Source organism: Sorex fumeus, unplaced genomic scaffold (assembly GCF_029834395.1).
Source record: "Sorex fumeus unplaced genomic scaffold, SorFum_2.1 ptg000098l, whole genome shotgun sequence".
Lineage (NCBI taxonomy): Eukaryota > Metazoa > Chordata > Mammalia > Eulipotyphla > Soricidae > Sorex > Sorex fumeus.
This window is the reverse complement of record NW_026606155.1, coordinates 27,895,327-27,908,455: the sequence shown is the minus strand read 5'-3', so window position 1 is coordinate 27,908,455 and position 13,129 is coordinate 27,895,327. Positions and strand designations below refer to the sequence as shown.

The 13,129-nt window shown below is 45.0% G+C and overlaps 1 protein-coding gene across 1 annotated transcript; it reads left to right on the top strand.

The window, feature by feature from the left end:
* Positions 1–1,792: 1,792 nt before the first annotated feature.
* On the top strand, positions 1,793–11,385 carry RDH12 (retinol dehydrogenase 12). The gene is made up of 7 exons (XM_056134179.1): positions 1,793–1,918; positions 3,059–3,177; positions 3,765–3,920; positions 4,547–4,651; positions 5,421–5,630; positions 6,805–6,994; positions 11,044–11,385. Exons 1-7 carry the CDS (start codon positions 1,851–1,853, stop codon positions 11,144–11,146), a joined length of 951 nt encoding a protein of 316 aa, XP_055990154.1. The 5' UTR covers positions 1,793–1,850; the 3' UTR covers positions 11,147–11,385.
* The last annotated feature ends 1,744 nt before the right edge of the window (positions 11,386–13,129 follow it).

The following is a 13,129-nucleotide window of genomic DNA, read 5'->3' as shown; positions in this document are numbered from 1 at the left end:
CCCTGCTTGAGAGTAAGATGACTTGGGAATAAGTCCACCATCTTCTCTGGTGGCTGGCACCTGAATAAACTTGTTTTCTTGTATCAACCCTTTTCTCTAGTGTTGGCCTTCAAGCAGCAGACTTGGATTCAGCATGAGAACCACATCACTGTAGCACTATAGCACCATCTTCCTGTTGTTCTTGATTTGCTTGAGCAGGCACCAGTAACATCTCCATTGTGAGACTTGTTTCTGTTTTTGCAATATCAAATACGCCAATGGGGAGCTTGCCAGGCTTTGGCGTGTGGGCGGGATACTCTCAGTAGACTGCCAGGCTCTCCGAGGGGGCAGAGAAATAGAACCTGGGTTGGCCGTGTGCAAGGCAAATGCCCTTACCAACTGTGCTATCGCTCTAGCCCATGAGAACCATAACAGCAACTTTTCTACAGTGTTATAATGTGCTTAGTTTCTGTCAAATTTCTACCTGTAGATTATTTTAAATTTATTTTTAAAGTTTTGCACCACCCTTTAGTGCTTCTGAGAGGCTACTCTTGGTGCTGTCAGGGGCTATTCCTAGTAGTGCTTGGGTGATCATGCGATGCTGGAGATCAAAACAATTTTGGCTGCATGCAAGGGCAAGCGCCTTAACTCCTGTGTTATATCTCTGACCCCTATAGACTTTAATTTCTTTATCTTTAGGCCATAGCCAACAGTGCTGAGGGGATACTCTTGGCTCTGTGCTCAGGTGTTGAGCTCCTGATGCTACTCAGGGACTAAGTGTGGGTCTTTGCATGAAAAGCATGCACTTAGTCCACTGGAATATCCCTCCAGCTCTAGATTTAATACTCAAGTGCTTAGTGGGGGTAGAGAAATGCGGGAGGGAAACTGGGGACATTGGTGGTGGGAAATGTACACTAATGAAGGGATGGGTGTTGGAACATTGTGTGACTGAAGCCCAATCATGAACAAATTTGTAATGGTGTATCTCATGGTGACTCAATTAAAAATAAAGACATTAAATTGTTTTTAACTAAATCAAATTTTAAAATACTTAAGTTCTTAAATAAGTGTAAGAGATTTTTTGGTCATACTAAGCAGTGATGAGGGTCTACTCTTGGATCTGTGCTCAGAGGTCACTCGCGATGGCGTACAGTATTGGGGATCAGACAGGGGTCAACCATGTTCAAGGCAAGTGCCTTAACCCCTGCTGCATTTTCTCTCCAGCCCAAGTATAATTTAATTACTTACTTTTTGGTTTGTTTTGGGATCACAGTGTGCCCTTTTATTAATCACACCAGTATTAAATCACGCTTGTATCGGGAGGTGTTGCTAAAGTTAAAAATACTCTGTTTTGGGGCCAGAGAGATAGTACAGAGAGTAAGGCACTTACTTGCATGAAGCTGCCCCTGGTTTGCCCTCAGCACCCAATAGGTACCCAACAGCCCCGCAGGAGGGACCCCTGAGCACAGAGCCAGTAGTAAGTGCTGAGCATAGTTGGGTGTGGCCCATAAAAACAGAATCTGTCTTGTAGGAGTGGAGCTGGAGTGGAGAAAATAAAACGTTGCTTACACAGGACAAGTAATTGAGACTCCGTGTCCCTTCTCCCCATGTGCTGTTTGTCAATTTGTAAAGTTCTACTCTAGTCCCTCCCCCAGAACTACATCTCCCAGCAGTCTGTGCTCTGACAGCTCTAGGGTTTAAATAGGATTCTGGGCTGTCTTTAGAGCCAGGTTGCTGCGGAGCTCTAGGGAGTAAGAGGAGCAAGAGACATCAGCAACAGCCAAAAGCTGGAGCCTAGATCAGGAACCGGAGCCATAGCGAGAGTCGAAGTTGCTCTTGCTAAAGCAGCAGGAACTAAAGAATTTGTAAAGATGCTGCTCGCCTTGGGACTACTCACCTGCATCCTTCCCTTTTTGTACGTGATAACTCCATCTGTCAGGTTTGTCTTAATGCAGCTACGCTTACAACCTTTTTTCATAGCCCCAAATTGGGAGCTACAGAGCCTGTAAGTACAAGAGTTCTGAGCCTCTGAAAGAAGAGAACGGTATGGAGGCTCAGGGAGAGTCAGGGCAAAACCAGCAGGAAGGACGAAGGCAGTTACAGATTATTCTGTCGGGGAATGACCTGGGCTGGGAGAGGAGGGGCTGGTGTAAATCCTCACACTAGTGAAAGGCTTAGTGCATGACTGTTAAGTAGCTTGAAAGAATTTAGGGGGAAGTCCTTGCTCTTACCCAGAGGTTTCCTAAGCTTCTCTCTTTCTTCCCTATTCCTAGAAGGAATCCTGTGGGATTGTTATGGGGTGGGAGTTGGGGGTGGTTATTGCTGAGGGGCTCATTGGTAATTGTAGCAGGCATTTGGGGAAGGGAAACTCTCTTCTCTTTGAAAGTACTCTCTGGGGTGGCACTTTTGCTGTGGAATTTCTAGGGTTGTCAAGAAATGTGCATTCAGAGTGGAAAATGGAGAAATTGCTGTTGATAAAGAAGGTCAAATGAGCATATTAGGGACAGAGGGTCGCTCTGTACCCTGGTATAAAACCCGGGTTAAATTCAGTTTTATCACAATTATTACCAGGTGACTTAAACTCCTTGAGCTTCAGTTTTCTCCACTGTAAAATGGGGATAATAACAGTGGTTGAACAGATTAAAATTAATTGATATAGAAATATCTAGAGTACTAGTGCCTAGCAGTGGGATGATGCCCAGGAAATGTGAGTTCTGTCCTCTCATTCCTTGGAACTCATTAACTTTCTGAGTAGGAAGATGCCCTCGCCATAGAGGTTGGCTCTTTGCACTGATGGCCAGAATGAAGACACCAGCTCTCTAAGTCTAGAGAGGAGCCAGAGAGAGGAATCTAAGGGCCAAGCACATGCTCCTCCCTTTTGGAGCCCAGGTTCAATCCCCCACGGTCTCCCCAGTTTTGAGTAACAGAGCTGTGAGTAACCCCTGAGCTACTCCTTCAACCCCGCATCCCCCCCCAAAAAAACCCCGAAATTTCTCTTTGAGGCTGGATGGATTTTATGTATCTCAGTCTGGGCCTGGGAAGCTTGGTGCATTAATATTTTTGTTATCTTTGCTTTTAGGAAGTTCTTTGCTGGTGGTGTTTGTAAAACAAATGTGCAACTTCATGGGAAAGTAGTGGTAATCACCGGCGCCAACACCGGCATTGGCAAGGAGACAGCCCGAGAGCTTGCTCGCAGAGGCAAGTCCTTCCTCTCAGTCCCCACTGGGTAGCACCTCCTGTCCTTCCCTGTGGGGGTTCATCTCACTTTCCCATGTCTTTCCTCCTGAATTTGAAGGCATTAGCCAGGAATTTAAGGAAAATGAGATTCAAGTCCAACTGTGACACCAGCTGACTCTATGGTCTTAAGACTAACTTTTCAATCCAGGGTCAGGGAGATAGTCTAGGGGTTAAGGTGCTTGCCTTACATATAGCCTATGCCTATTTGATCTCCTTACTTCCAGGTGTAACCTCAGAATCAAAAGAAAATAAAAACTTCTTCCTTTCTCCTTTCCCATTGTGTAAAGGAAACCATTGATGACCATGTATACTCATTATGAAGTATATTACCATTCTCTTTAAATACCAGAATGTTAAAAACCAGGGTTCCCAGTCTGGGTTAAGCTGATAGCAATAAGAACTTCCTGCGAGACTCTTGATGTAGGGATGTAAGCTCATTCATTGCTTCAGAGATGCCTGGGAGAATGCTCTGTCTCAAACCACTATGTCCCAAGCTCACATATAAAATATTGTCTGACCATGCTATCCTGTTTTTGCCATGGTCCCAGGAGCTCGAATATATATTGCCTGCAGAGATGTACTGAAGGGGGAATCTGCTGCCAGTGAAATTCGAGCTGATACAAAGAACTCCCAGGTGCTGGTGCGGAAACTGGACCTCTCTGATACCAAGTCCATCCGAGCCTTTGTGGAGGGCTTTCTGGCAGGTGAGGCCCCAGTGGGTAAGCTAGCAAAGCAGAAAACTGCATGTGGGAGTGGCTGCTCCACCCTGGACCATCTCTGACCCTTTCATCAGAACCATCATTGATCCCATCAGACAGGTTCTGCCATGTAAACCAGCAGGGTAGGGAATTGGCAAGAGTGTGGCAGGTGGACAAGCTGGGCAGGATCCTTATCGTCCTTTTTGCATCAGCAATGGGAATGGTGGAAGTGCAAGTTCTCTGTCTGGGCTTGCTCCTGGGTACAAAGGTGTGACTCTGATGCTTCTCTTCTTTCATCCCAAGAGCCTCTGGCAGTTGACGGGCTTGTGCTGCTGGAAAATTCTCCTGGATCTTGGGAAATAGTTTCTTCCAAACCCAGTGAAGTCCAGAAAAATTAGAGTATGCCCAGTGCTTAGCAGGATGGAACTGACTCAGCATCAGTATGTTTGCTGAACTGATGAATGAGTGGTGACCAGGAAGAGACCAGTACCAGTTTACTTTCTAAACTTAGAAAGTCACTAAGAGTGGTCACTGAATGTCATGATAGCTCAATAGTCAAGGAGCTCATCACTCTGACAGGCAGCTAGTGAACTCCCGACTAACTACAGGGTCTTGTTGGTTGTGATCCACAGAGGAAAAGAGACTCCATATCTTGATCAACAATGCAGGAGTGATGATGTGTCCGTATTCTAGGACAAAAGATGGTTTTGAAACCCACATGGGAGTTAACCACCTGGGTAAGTATCTTTGAATAACTAAGAAGTGAGGCAAATTCCACCTTTTTCTTTCTGTGCTGGGCGTCTCTAATGGTCCTCAAAGAGCCTTGTATTCACTATCCTATTTCTCTCCAGTCCATAATTGTGAGTTCTTCTACCCATACTATTAAGAATCCACCACACTTGGGAGATTCCAGGAGTCATGTCTTTTTTGGGTGGGGCACTAGCTGTACAAAGCTGGGCAAGCAGGGCCAGGCTCGATGAATACAAGAGTATATTGGGCAGGAGTGAGAAGATAATACAACTGGGGGTCAAGAAAAATAAGGGTTGGTCTACAGAGGCAATAAATCTTAAGGACTTGAATTATGGAGGAGTAATAATGATGATTCTGGTGCCAGGTTCTTGGAACATGTTCTCAGAGTCTAGACAGATGTTATTTTCCCAGACAATTCTATCCTTTCTTCTTTACATGATCATACAGGGCTCACCATTCTGTGACCATGATCAGAGCGGGTGGGAAGGCAACAGGTTGTTCTTTCTCTGGGTTGGAGCAAGGACAGAAGTATAGTATGGAAGCAGATACAGATAAATTCCACATAGCCTTATCTCTAATATGGCTCTTGCTGGCCCTGGCCTTGAGGAAGCCACTAACTCAGACTGACTAACTACTGATACTGAGTAGGTCATGACACGAAATTTTGTTCACACCCAGACAATAGTGAGCTAATTATGAAGTCCTGTCATCGACTGTCATACCACTCTTCAATCTCTGTGCTGGCTCTCCTTGCAGGCCACTTCCTCCTCACCTACTTGCTCCTAGAGCGGCTGAAAGAGTCTTCTCCTTCACGGGTGGTGAACCTGTCATCAGTGGTGCACCATGTTGGCAAGATTAATTTCAATGACCTCCAGAGTGAGAAGAGCTATAGCCCAAGTTTTGCCTATTGCCACAGCAAACTGGCCAATGTGCTTTTCACTCGGGAGCTGGCCAGGAGGCTCCAAGGTAAGACTGAATAAAGGGCGATGGTTCAGATAGCAAAAACAGGGTCAATAGGGATTAAGGCACTTGTTTTGCATGTGTGATCACTTCAGTTCAATCTCCAGAACCATATGGTCCCCTGAGTGCAGAGCAAGGAGTAACCCCTGAGCACCACTGGATATGGTCCCCAGTCCCCCAGTAACATGCACGTTATAGTGGTGTGTGCTAAGGATAATTTTGTTATAAATGGAATAAAACAGAGTTCTTGACCTCATGAAGCTTACAGGAGTTAGGAACCTCATAAAGATACCTTGCATTTATATTATATCCCATCTTTTTAGAATTTCACATTCACCGCTAGCAACAGGCAGAGCGAGTGTTCTTTTTATTGTGTTATAGGTCTAAACTGAGGACCAAAGTAGTGACTGGCACAAAGTTACATGGAAAAATCTAGGAGTCAGGACTGGAATGTGGGCATAGGGTGCTTCTTTCTGGGTACCCCCTACTGAGACTCTTGGGATAAGCTGAACTGCTAAGCTGCCACTGACTGGAAGGCTGGATTCCAGAGCCCGGCAGCTGAGTTCTTGCTCCTCCGTACACTAGGGTGTCATTCATGAACCTTTTACTTTAAATCCCCCCTGATGCATGTGAGAGGTATAGGGCACACATAACAAATTCCAAAAATAGTTGTGGCAAAGAGGAAATTTGAGGGTGTATATTAATTTCTATCATATTTATCTTCAACACCCCTCATTCCACACCTTACAATAATGCGCCTGTCAGGCAAATGCAGCTCAAAAACAAAAAATAAAAAAAGATCCTAGCTACCTACTAATTAGATTGCTACCCCTGAGCTCCACCTATAGAAATAACTCAAGATAACACTGTCAGCAATCGATGCTATTATGACCCACACCACATACAGTTGTTCCTATGAGAAATCTTTAAGTTGGAGAAGAATGAGGACATTTAAGTAGAAGGACTATCGGCGATGATGCAGAGAAGGCTGGCAGGCTGTAGCTCTTACTGGGAGATCCTGGCAACTATTGATCAGATTACTGGCTGGTGAAGCTACCCTCTGACCTGTAGGGTTGTACTTCCTGATCAACCTTCTCCACTAGACATTTTGCTGGGGAGCTGAGTTGTCCCCCTGGGCTCAGAGTGTATCTCTGGCTTAACTGGGATCTCTTTGTTCTAGGCACAGGCGTCACCACTTATGCGGTACACCCAGGCATCGTCCGCTCTGAGCTGATCCGGCATTCCTTCCTCATGTGCTTACTCTGGCGGCTCTTCTCCCCCTTCCTCAAATCAGCAAGGGAAGGGGCCCAGACCAGCCTGCACTGTGCCCTGGCTGAGGGCCTGGAGCCCCAGAGTGGCAAGTACTTCAGGTAGGAGGTTGGGAGGGGTCTCTCTACCCCGCTGGGTGCTTGGGGAGGCACAAGACTTTCTGGGCTGTGTGCCGAGTGGCCAAATGTGGAATCCAGATTAGGTGTGGGCCTACCTATAAGTCAAATGTTCTGGCTTTTCCAAGAAAACCCCCATTAGAAACTTGGCCAGAGTTCCTTTCATGGCTTCTCTCTCTCTCTCTCTCTCTCTCTCTCTCTCTCTCTCTCTCTCTCATGTGTGATGTTTCTGGGTAAAGTTTGTAGCTTTCTCAGAGCATTTAGAGGAGTCTGTCCTTGTGTAAGGCTATCTTTCCCTTGCTATAACGATACGAGTTGGAATTTAGAAGTAGATTGGGGGGCAGGAGGCTACTAATTAATGCTCATAGGGCATGGGGGCCAGGCCCAGTGATATTTGACTGAGCCAAACAGTTTAGTGCTAGAGTCTGGTGGTGCAGTACTGCTCGGGCCCAGTGCTCGGGAGAAAGCTTGGGGTCATGAGCATACAATGCATGCAACCCTAACCCCTGAGCTATCTTCCTGGCCCCCTCTTTTTTATATGGTCCATACCCTGAGATGGTGAGGGCCACCAGGAATAGACCCAAGAGTGCTTAAGGCATGTAGTGCAGGGACAGAACTCAGTGCCTGGACACGCATTGTCTGTACTCTACCACCTGCGCTCCCTCTCCAGGCCCTCAGTATTCTTTTCAGAAACTTAGTGGAGGGGATGGAGAGACAGCACAGAGGATAAGGCGCTTGTCTTGCATGTAGCTGTTCTTGGTTTGAACCCCTGTAACAAATATGGTCTCCTGGGCACCTTCAGGAGTGACCTTTGAACACAGAGCTAGAAATAGCTCCTGAGAGTTGCTTGGTGTGTTTGAAATCTGGCCTCACCCTAACATTTATTATTTACTATTATTTTTTGAGTTTTGATTTTTTTTTGGGTCACACCTGGTCATGCTCTGCCCTGCCTCTGAGCACCACTGTGTGTGGCCCAAAAACAAAAAAATTTAATGATAGCATTGAACTCAACTCAACTGGCCAAGTATTTCAGGGGGTGCCCCCAGATCTTCTGAGCACAGCATGCAGGAGTTACTCCTACCAGTGCTTTGGCTTCCTCTTGGATGCCAGGAATTGAACCCGGGTCGGCTGCATGTAAGGCAAACACCCTACCTGCTGTACTATTGCTCCAGCCCCACACTCTGAAATTTAAAATTTATAATGGACAATCAAAATCTGGGACTAAAGGGAAGTCCAGGTCTAAATCTCCTTCCGAATCCCTGACTTCATCCTGCCCATGCTCTTCTGTACCATTTTGTTCCAAGCTGTTCATTGGCTCGCCATTTCTTAAACGAAGCATTGAGAATAGCCTCGTTGTCTAGCCACAGGGAAGTGACAGATGATAATAATGAATGTTGCTGAAGCTGGCGTGTTTGGTGCTCTTCCTAGTGCTGCACATACAATGCTTCCTATCATTATTATGAGTCTGGGAAATAGAAAATATTGCTAATTCCCATTCTACTGATGGGAAAACTAAGGCAGGAATAATAAAGTAGCTGGGTCAAGGCTGGATGGCTTGAGAAGGGCAGTTCTGCAACTCAATGTGGGCCACCTTGCTTGAGAGTTGTGCTGGTTAGGAAGGCTGCCACTGGACAGATGTGCTCTGAGCACTTGCTAGGAGGCTGGTCCAAAATGATATGTGCTCTAAGTATAAGTGTACACCAGCTTTTGAATACTTAATAAGAAAAATGTAAAACATTTCATAATATATATGTATATTTAGGGGGGCTTCCAAGCTGTGCTCAGAAGATCTGGGGGCACCCCCTGAAATACTTGGCCAGTTGAGTCGAGTTCAATGCTATCATTAAATTTTTTTGTTTTTGGGCCACACACAGTGGTGCTCAGGAGTTACTCCTGGCTCCACAATCAGGTGTCACTCCTGGCAGGCTCAGGGGACAATATGGGATGCTGAGGATTGAACCAGAGATGGCTGCATGCAAGGCAAGCAACCTACCTGTGTAATAGCTCTCAGGCCACTTATCATTTAATCATGTTGGGTTGAATAATACTGAAACTATTTTTACCCATTTCTCTCTCTTTTTTTAAAAATGTTTTTTAGAAATTTCCCTAGAAAATCTAAATTCTTATCTGTGGCTCACATGTGTGGTTCATGTCTATCTTAGTGGCTTCTGCCACCCCAGAGTCCAGATGTTGATTGCTACTGCCACAAATACAGGATGTGAGGTTATCTAGTCCCTAAACGCAGTACTTTCAAATAGTAATTAAGTTACAGGAAAATGATATATCATGTTGTGATATATCATATTGTGAGGAAAGACTGCTACAATAAAAACTATACCGACAGTCATTGTAAATACATAAAGAACAATCTGGAAGGATAGACAACAAATGCGAATGTGTGGTGACTTCCAGAGAGCTTGAGGGAGAACTAAGGGGGGTTCAAAAGAGAAGTTTAGTCTTTTACTTGAGGTTTTTTAATTAGTTGAAAATATTTACCTATTTGTCACTTGAACTATGCATCTCCTCCCCAAGCTACAGTATGATCTTAGTTTTGTATATAAGAAAGACTATTTATTCATGCACAAGACTATATATTTTTTATATGCAAAGCAAATAGGAGTGTAATGAAAAGGAATTAATGCACAATTTTTTTCCTAATCAGTACTATATCTTCCAAGTTCTGTTGTGCAGGGTTGTTATTGTTAGGAAGGAAATGCTATGCAAACAGCATGAACATGTCCTCTGCTCTCAGCCCCTCATTCATAGACCCTCTTCCCATGCTCTATTCCCCCCACCAAAGAAAACAGAGTTGCTTAGTCTGGGGTACATGGGGCATAAGCGGCTTAGTAGCCAGAATTCTAGGTATCTGTAAACTTGGATGTAAAGATCATTTCATCTGTAATTATGCAAATTTTATCTGAATTTTGACATTGTCTTAAATAACATATAGAGGCCATGAACTACAGGGGAAACCTGTGAGCCTGTCACCAGAAATACTGAATGTGTTTTGTCCTAGTGCTGCTGTTTCAGTGATCTGAGAATGGTATGCTCACTACTGCTTTTCAGTTCAGTGGCGATCAGAGCCAGTCAGTGCGAGATCATGTTGTGGAGCTCATCAATGAAGAAGCTATTTCAGATGATCAAAATTGTATTTCAATAGTTAGGTTTCTATTTATTTATTTAATTCATTTTTATTGGGGCCGGCAGTTCCAGCTCCGAGTCTCTGGTTTCCGAGGCCACCCCCGGCGCCCCTCCATGTCTGTGCGTTCCTGCATCCTATCTGGGCATCATTTAAAAAATTTTTTTTTTGCTTTTTGGGTCACACCCAGCGATGTACATAGGTTACTCTTGGCTCTGCATTCAGGAATCACTCCTGGAAGTGTGGCAGTGCTTGGGGGACCATATGGAATGCTGGGAATCAAACCTGGGTAGGCAGCATGCAAAGCAAACGCCCTATCCACTGTGCTGCTGCTCCAGCCCCCAATAGTCAGGATTTTTTACCCAATATTTTTTACTTATTTTTCCTCTTTACCTTTTTTTCCTCTCTCCATTATCATCTAAGTTTCTTGATCTAGAAATTATATCTTATATGCAAATGTGGGCTGGGGCGATAGCACAGCTGGTAGGGCATTTGCCTTGCATGTGGCTGACCCGGGTTCGATTCCTCCATCCCTCTCAGAGAACCTGGCAAGCTACTGAGAGTATCCCGCCTGCATGGCAGAGCCTGGCAAGCTCCCCGTGATGTATTCGATATGCCAAAAACAGTAACAACAAGTCTCACCATGGAGACGTTACTGGTGCCTGCTCGAGCAAATCGATGAACAACGGGAGGACAGTGCTACAGTACTATTTGTTTTTGGGCATGTTGGAGACAGAACTCATGTGGTGAGATGTGCCCTCTTCTGTTGAACTATATGCCCTTCCCCTCCAGAATATTTTAAATGCTAGGACACTGATTCTGAGAAAGAGGCCATAAACTTTTCAAGTCTGCTATTTTCACCCCTGGATGTTCATGCTCTTTTTCTGCCCTCCAGTGACTGCAAGAAGACCTGGATGTCTCCAAGAGCCCGGAATAACAAAACAGCTGAGCGCCTGTGGAAAGTCAGCTGTGAGCTTCTCGGAATCCAGTGGGAGTAGAACTGATGAACAAGCCTCAGCTTTCTGGGGCCCAATCCATGCCACTAAGAAAGAGAACCAAAGAGAAGGCCAACCCCGAAGGATTGACTTCCTGGCTGGCTGCTATTGCAAATCCTACCTGCTCTGATTCTCCCAATGCTTCCAGAGGAAATCTTTGCACATCCAATGCTCCTGCGAGGTTGGCTCGAATGGCACAAGATGCTCGCACATTCACATTCTTCTCAAAGACTTGCAGTGCTGGTCACCTCTGGGGTTCACAAAGACAGGATTGATCCCAGGTTGGGCATAGAAGGAACAGAAGAGCCTGGCAAAATGGGTCGATTTCCTCCCCAACACAGAAATGGTCGCTTGTTCAGATGAGGTGACCAGAGAGCATCAGTGTTAGGTATTTCTAGGGATTCTGAACTCAGGCTGTGAGTCTGATCTCTTTCCTCATTGAAATACTCATCACTGTCTCAGGGTAATGTTGACGAGCCCGTTTCCCTTCACTGAGCATCCTGGAGCCACTGTTTAAAGCTACATCTCCTGTATTCTTTTTCTAGTTCTTAAAAAAAAATTTTTCCCTACAGCTTTATTGAGATGTAATTAACATGTGATTTTGTAAAGTTTTGGATGATGTACTATTGTCTTTTATTAAAGTTCCCTTCACTTTAATTCTGAAAGAAAATAAAGATTGTATTCATTATATTGCCTTACTTAACTTTGTTATAGTAGTAAGAGTTGAAAATGTAATAAAGAAGAGAAGATGGGGCTGAGAGATAATACGGCAGGTAGGATGCCTGCCTTACATACAGCAAACCTGGATTTGTCCCCTGTTGTTCCACATGGTGCTCTGAGCCTGCTGGGAGTGGTTCCTGAACACAGAGCCAGGAGTAAGCCTTGAGCACCTCTGTGTGTGGCCCAAAAAAAGAACCAAAAAAAAAAAAAAAGAAGAAGGGAAGACAACCTTTTCGTTCTTAACCTGCCCCCGCCCCCTGCCAATAACATCCATTATCTTATTTGGATGATAAGTTGGTCCAGTGGAGATATTTTCTTAACTTTCTTCAAGCTCTAACATTTTATTGAGAAATGATAGGCATGACTTATGTAATAGAGAGACTGAGTTCCACCATCTCTTAAGGACAGAGGTAGTCCAGGACTTCATTTAATCTGATGCACAGATGCAGAGTACTAAACCCCCAAAATCCCTCTACCTGAAAACCTGGTTCTTTCTGCTTCTGGATCTCTCTCTGCTCTCCTGCACTCTGACCTGCTTCTTTGCCTCTTGGAAAACTTAAAGGAGGGAGTAAAGGAGTAGGGAGAGAAAGAAGTAGGTGTGGAACTGGAGAGCTTGGTGAACTGAGTGCATACTTTGCTTGCAGAGGACAAGGTTTCACTCCAGCACCACATGTTCCCATGAGCTCAGAGCGAGGCATAGCCCTTTCATACTGCTGAGTACGAAAAAGAATACATGAAGGCATTGCTTTTACATGGCATTGGTATTTCAGAATATTAAATCCTACTTGGTCCTCTTGTTTAGATTCCAGACTCTATCACTTCTCAAGTCCCTCCAGGCCCCTGCATGCCAGACCATCCTTCCTCCGCACTATTCTTTGGGAATCTTCTTGTGCTCAAGCTCTACCTTGCCTCTTTATAGCTTCTAGCCCAACACCCAACGTTGTCCAGTCCGATAAGCCTGAGCAAGGAATATGCACCAGACTTGGCCTTTCGTCTTGATTCCAGGAGAAACTTGCCCAAGTTACCAACTAAACAAGGGAAAGAGCTGGGCCCAGCACGAACAAGATTGGAGATTTAATGGTTAAGTTAACAGATATGTGAATTCAACCTTCCTGTATCTATTATCTTTGGCTCTCTCAGGACCACAGAGGTAGTTTTTTAATTTCAATTCACATATGCTCTGACTCTGACTTCCTGCCTGGCAGAGTGCCCTTGGGGACCCCAGAGACAGGGCCTGGTGTGACAGGCTCTGAGCACTCTCACCTC

Excerpts from the sequence above, each read along its gene's own strand:
- RDH12 (XM_056134179.1), top strand. The coding sequence starts at position 1,851 with ATGCTGCTCGCCTTGGGACTACTCACCTGCATCCTTCCCTTTTTGTAC. Across the intron at positions 3,178-3,764 it reads CCGAGAGCTTGCTCGCAGAG|GAGCTCGAATATATATTGCC; the intron begins GCAAGTCCTTCC and ends CCATGGTCCCAG. Across the intron at positions 6,995-11,043 it reads CAGAGTGGCAAGTACTTCAG|TGACTGCAAGAAGACCTGGA; the intron begins GTAGGAGGTTGG and ends TCTGCCCTCCAG.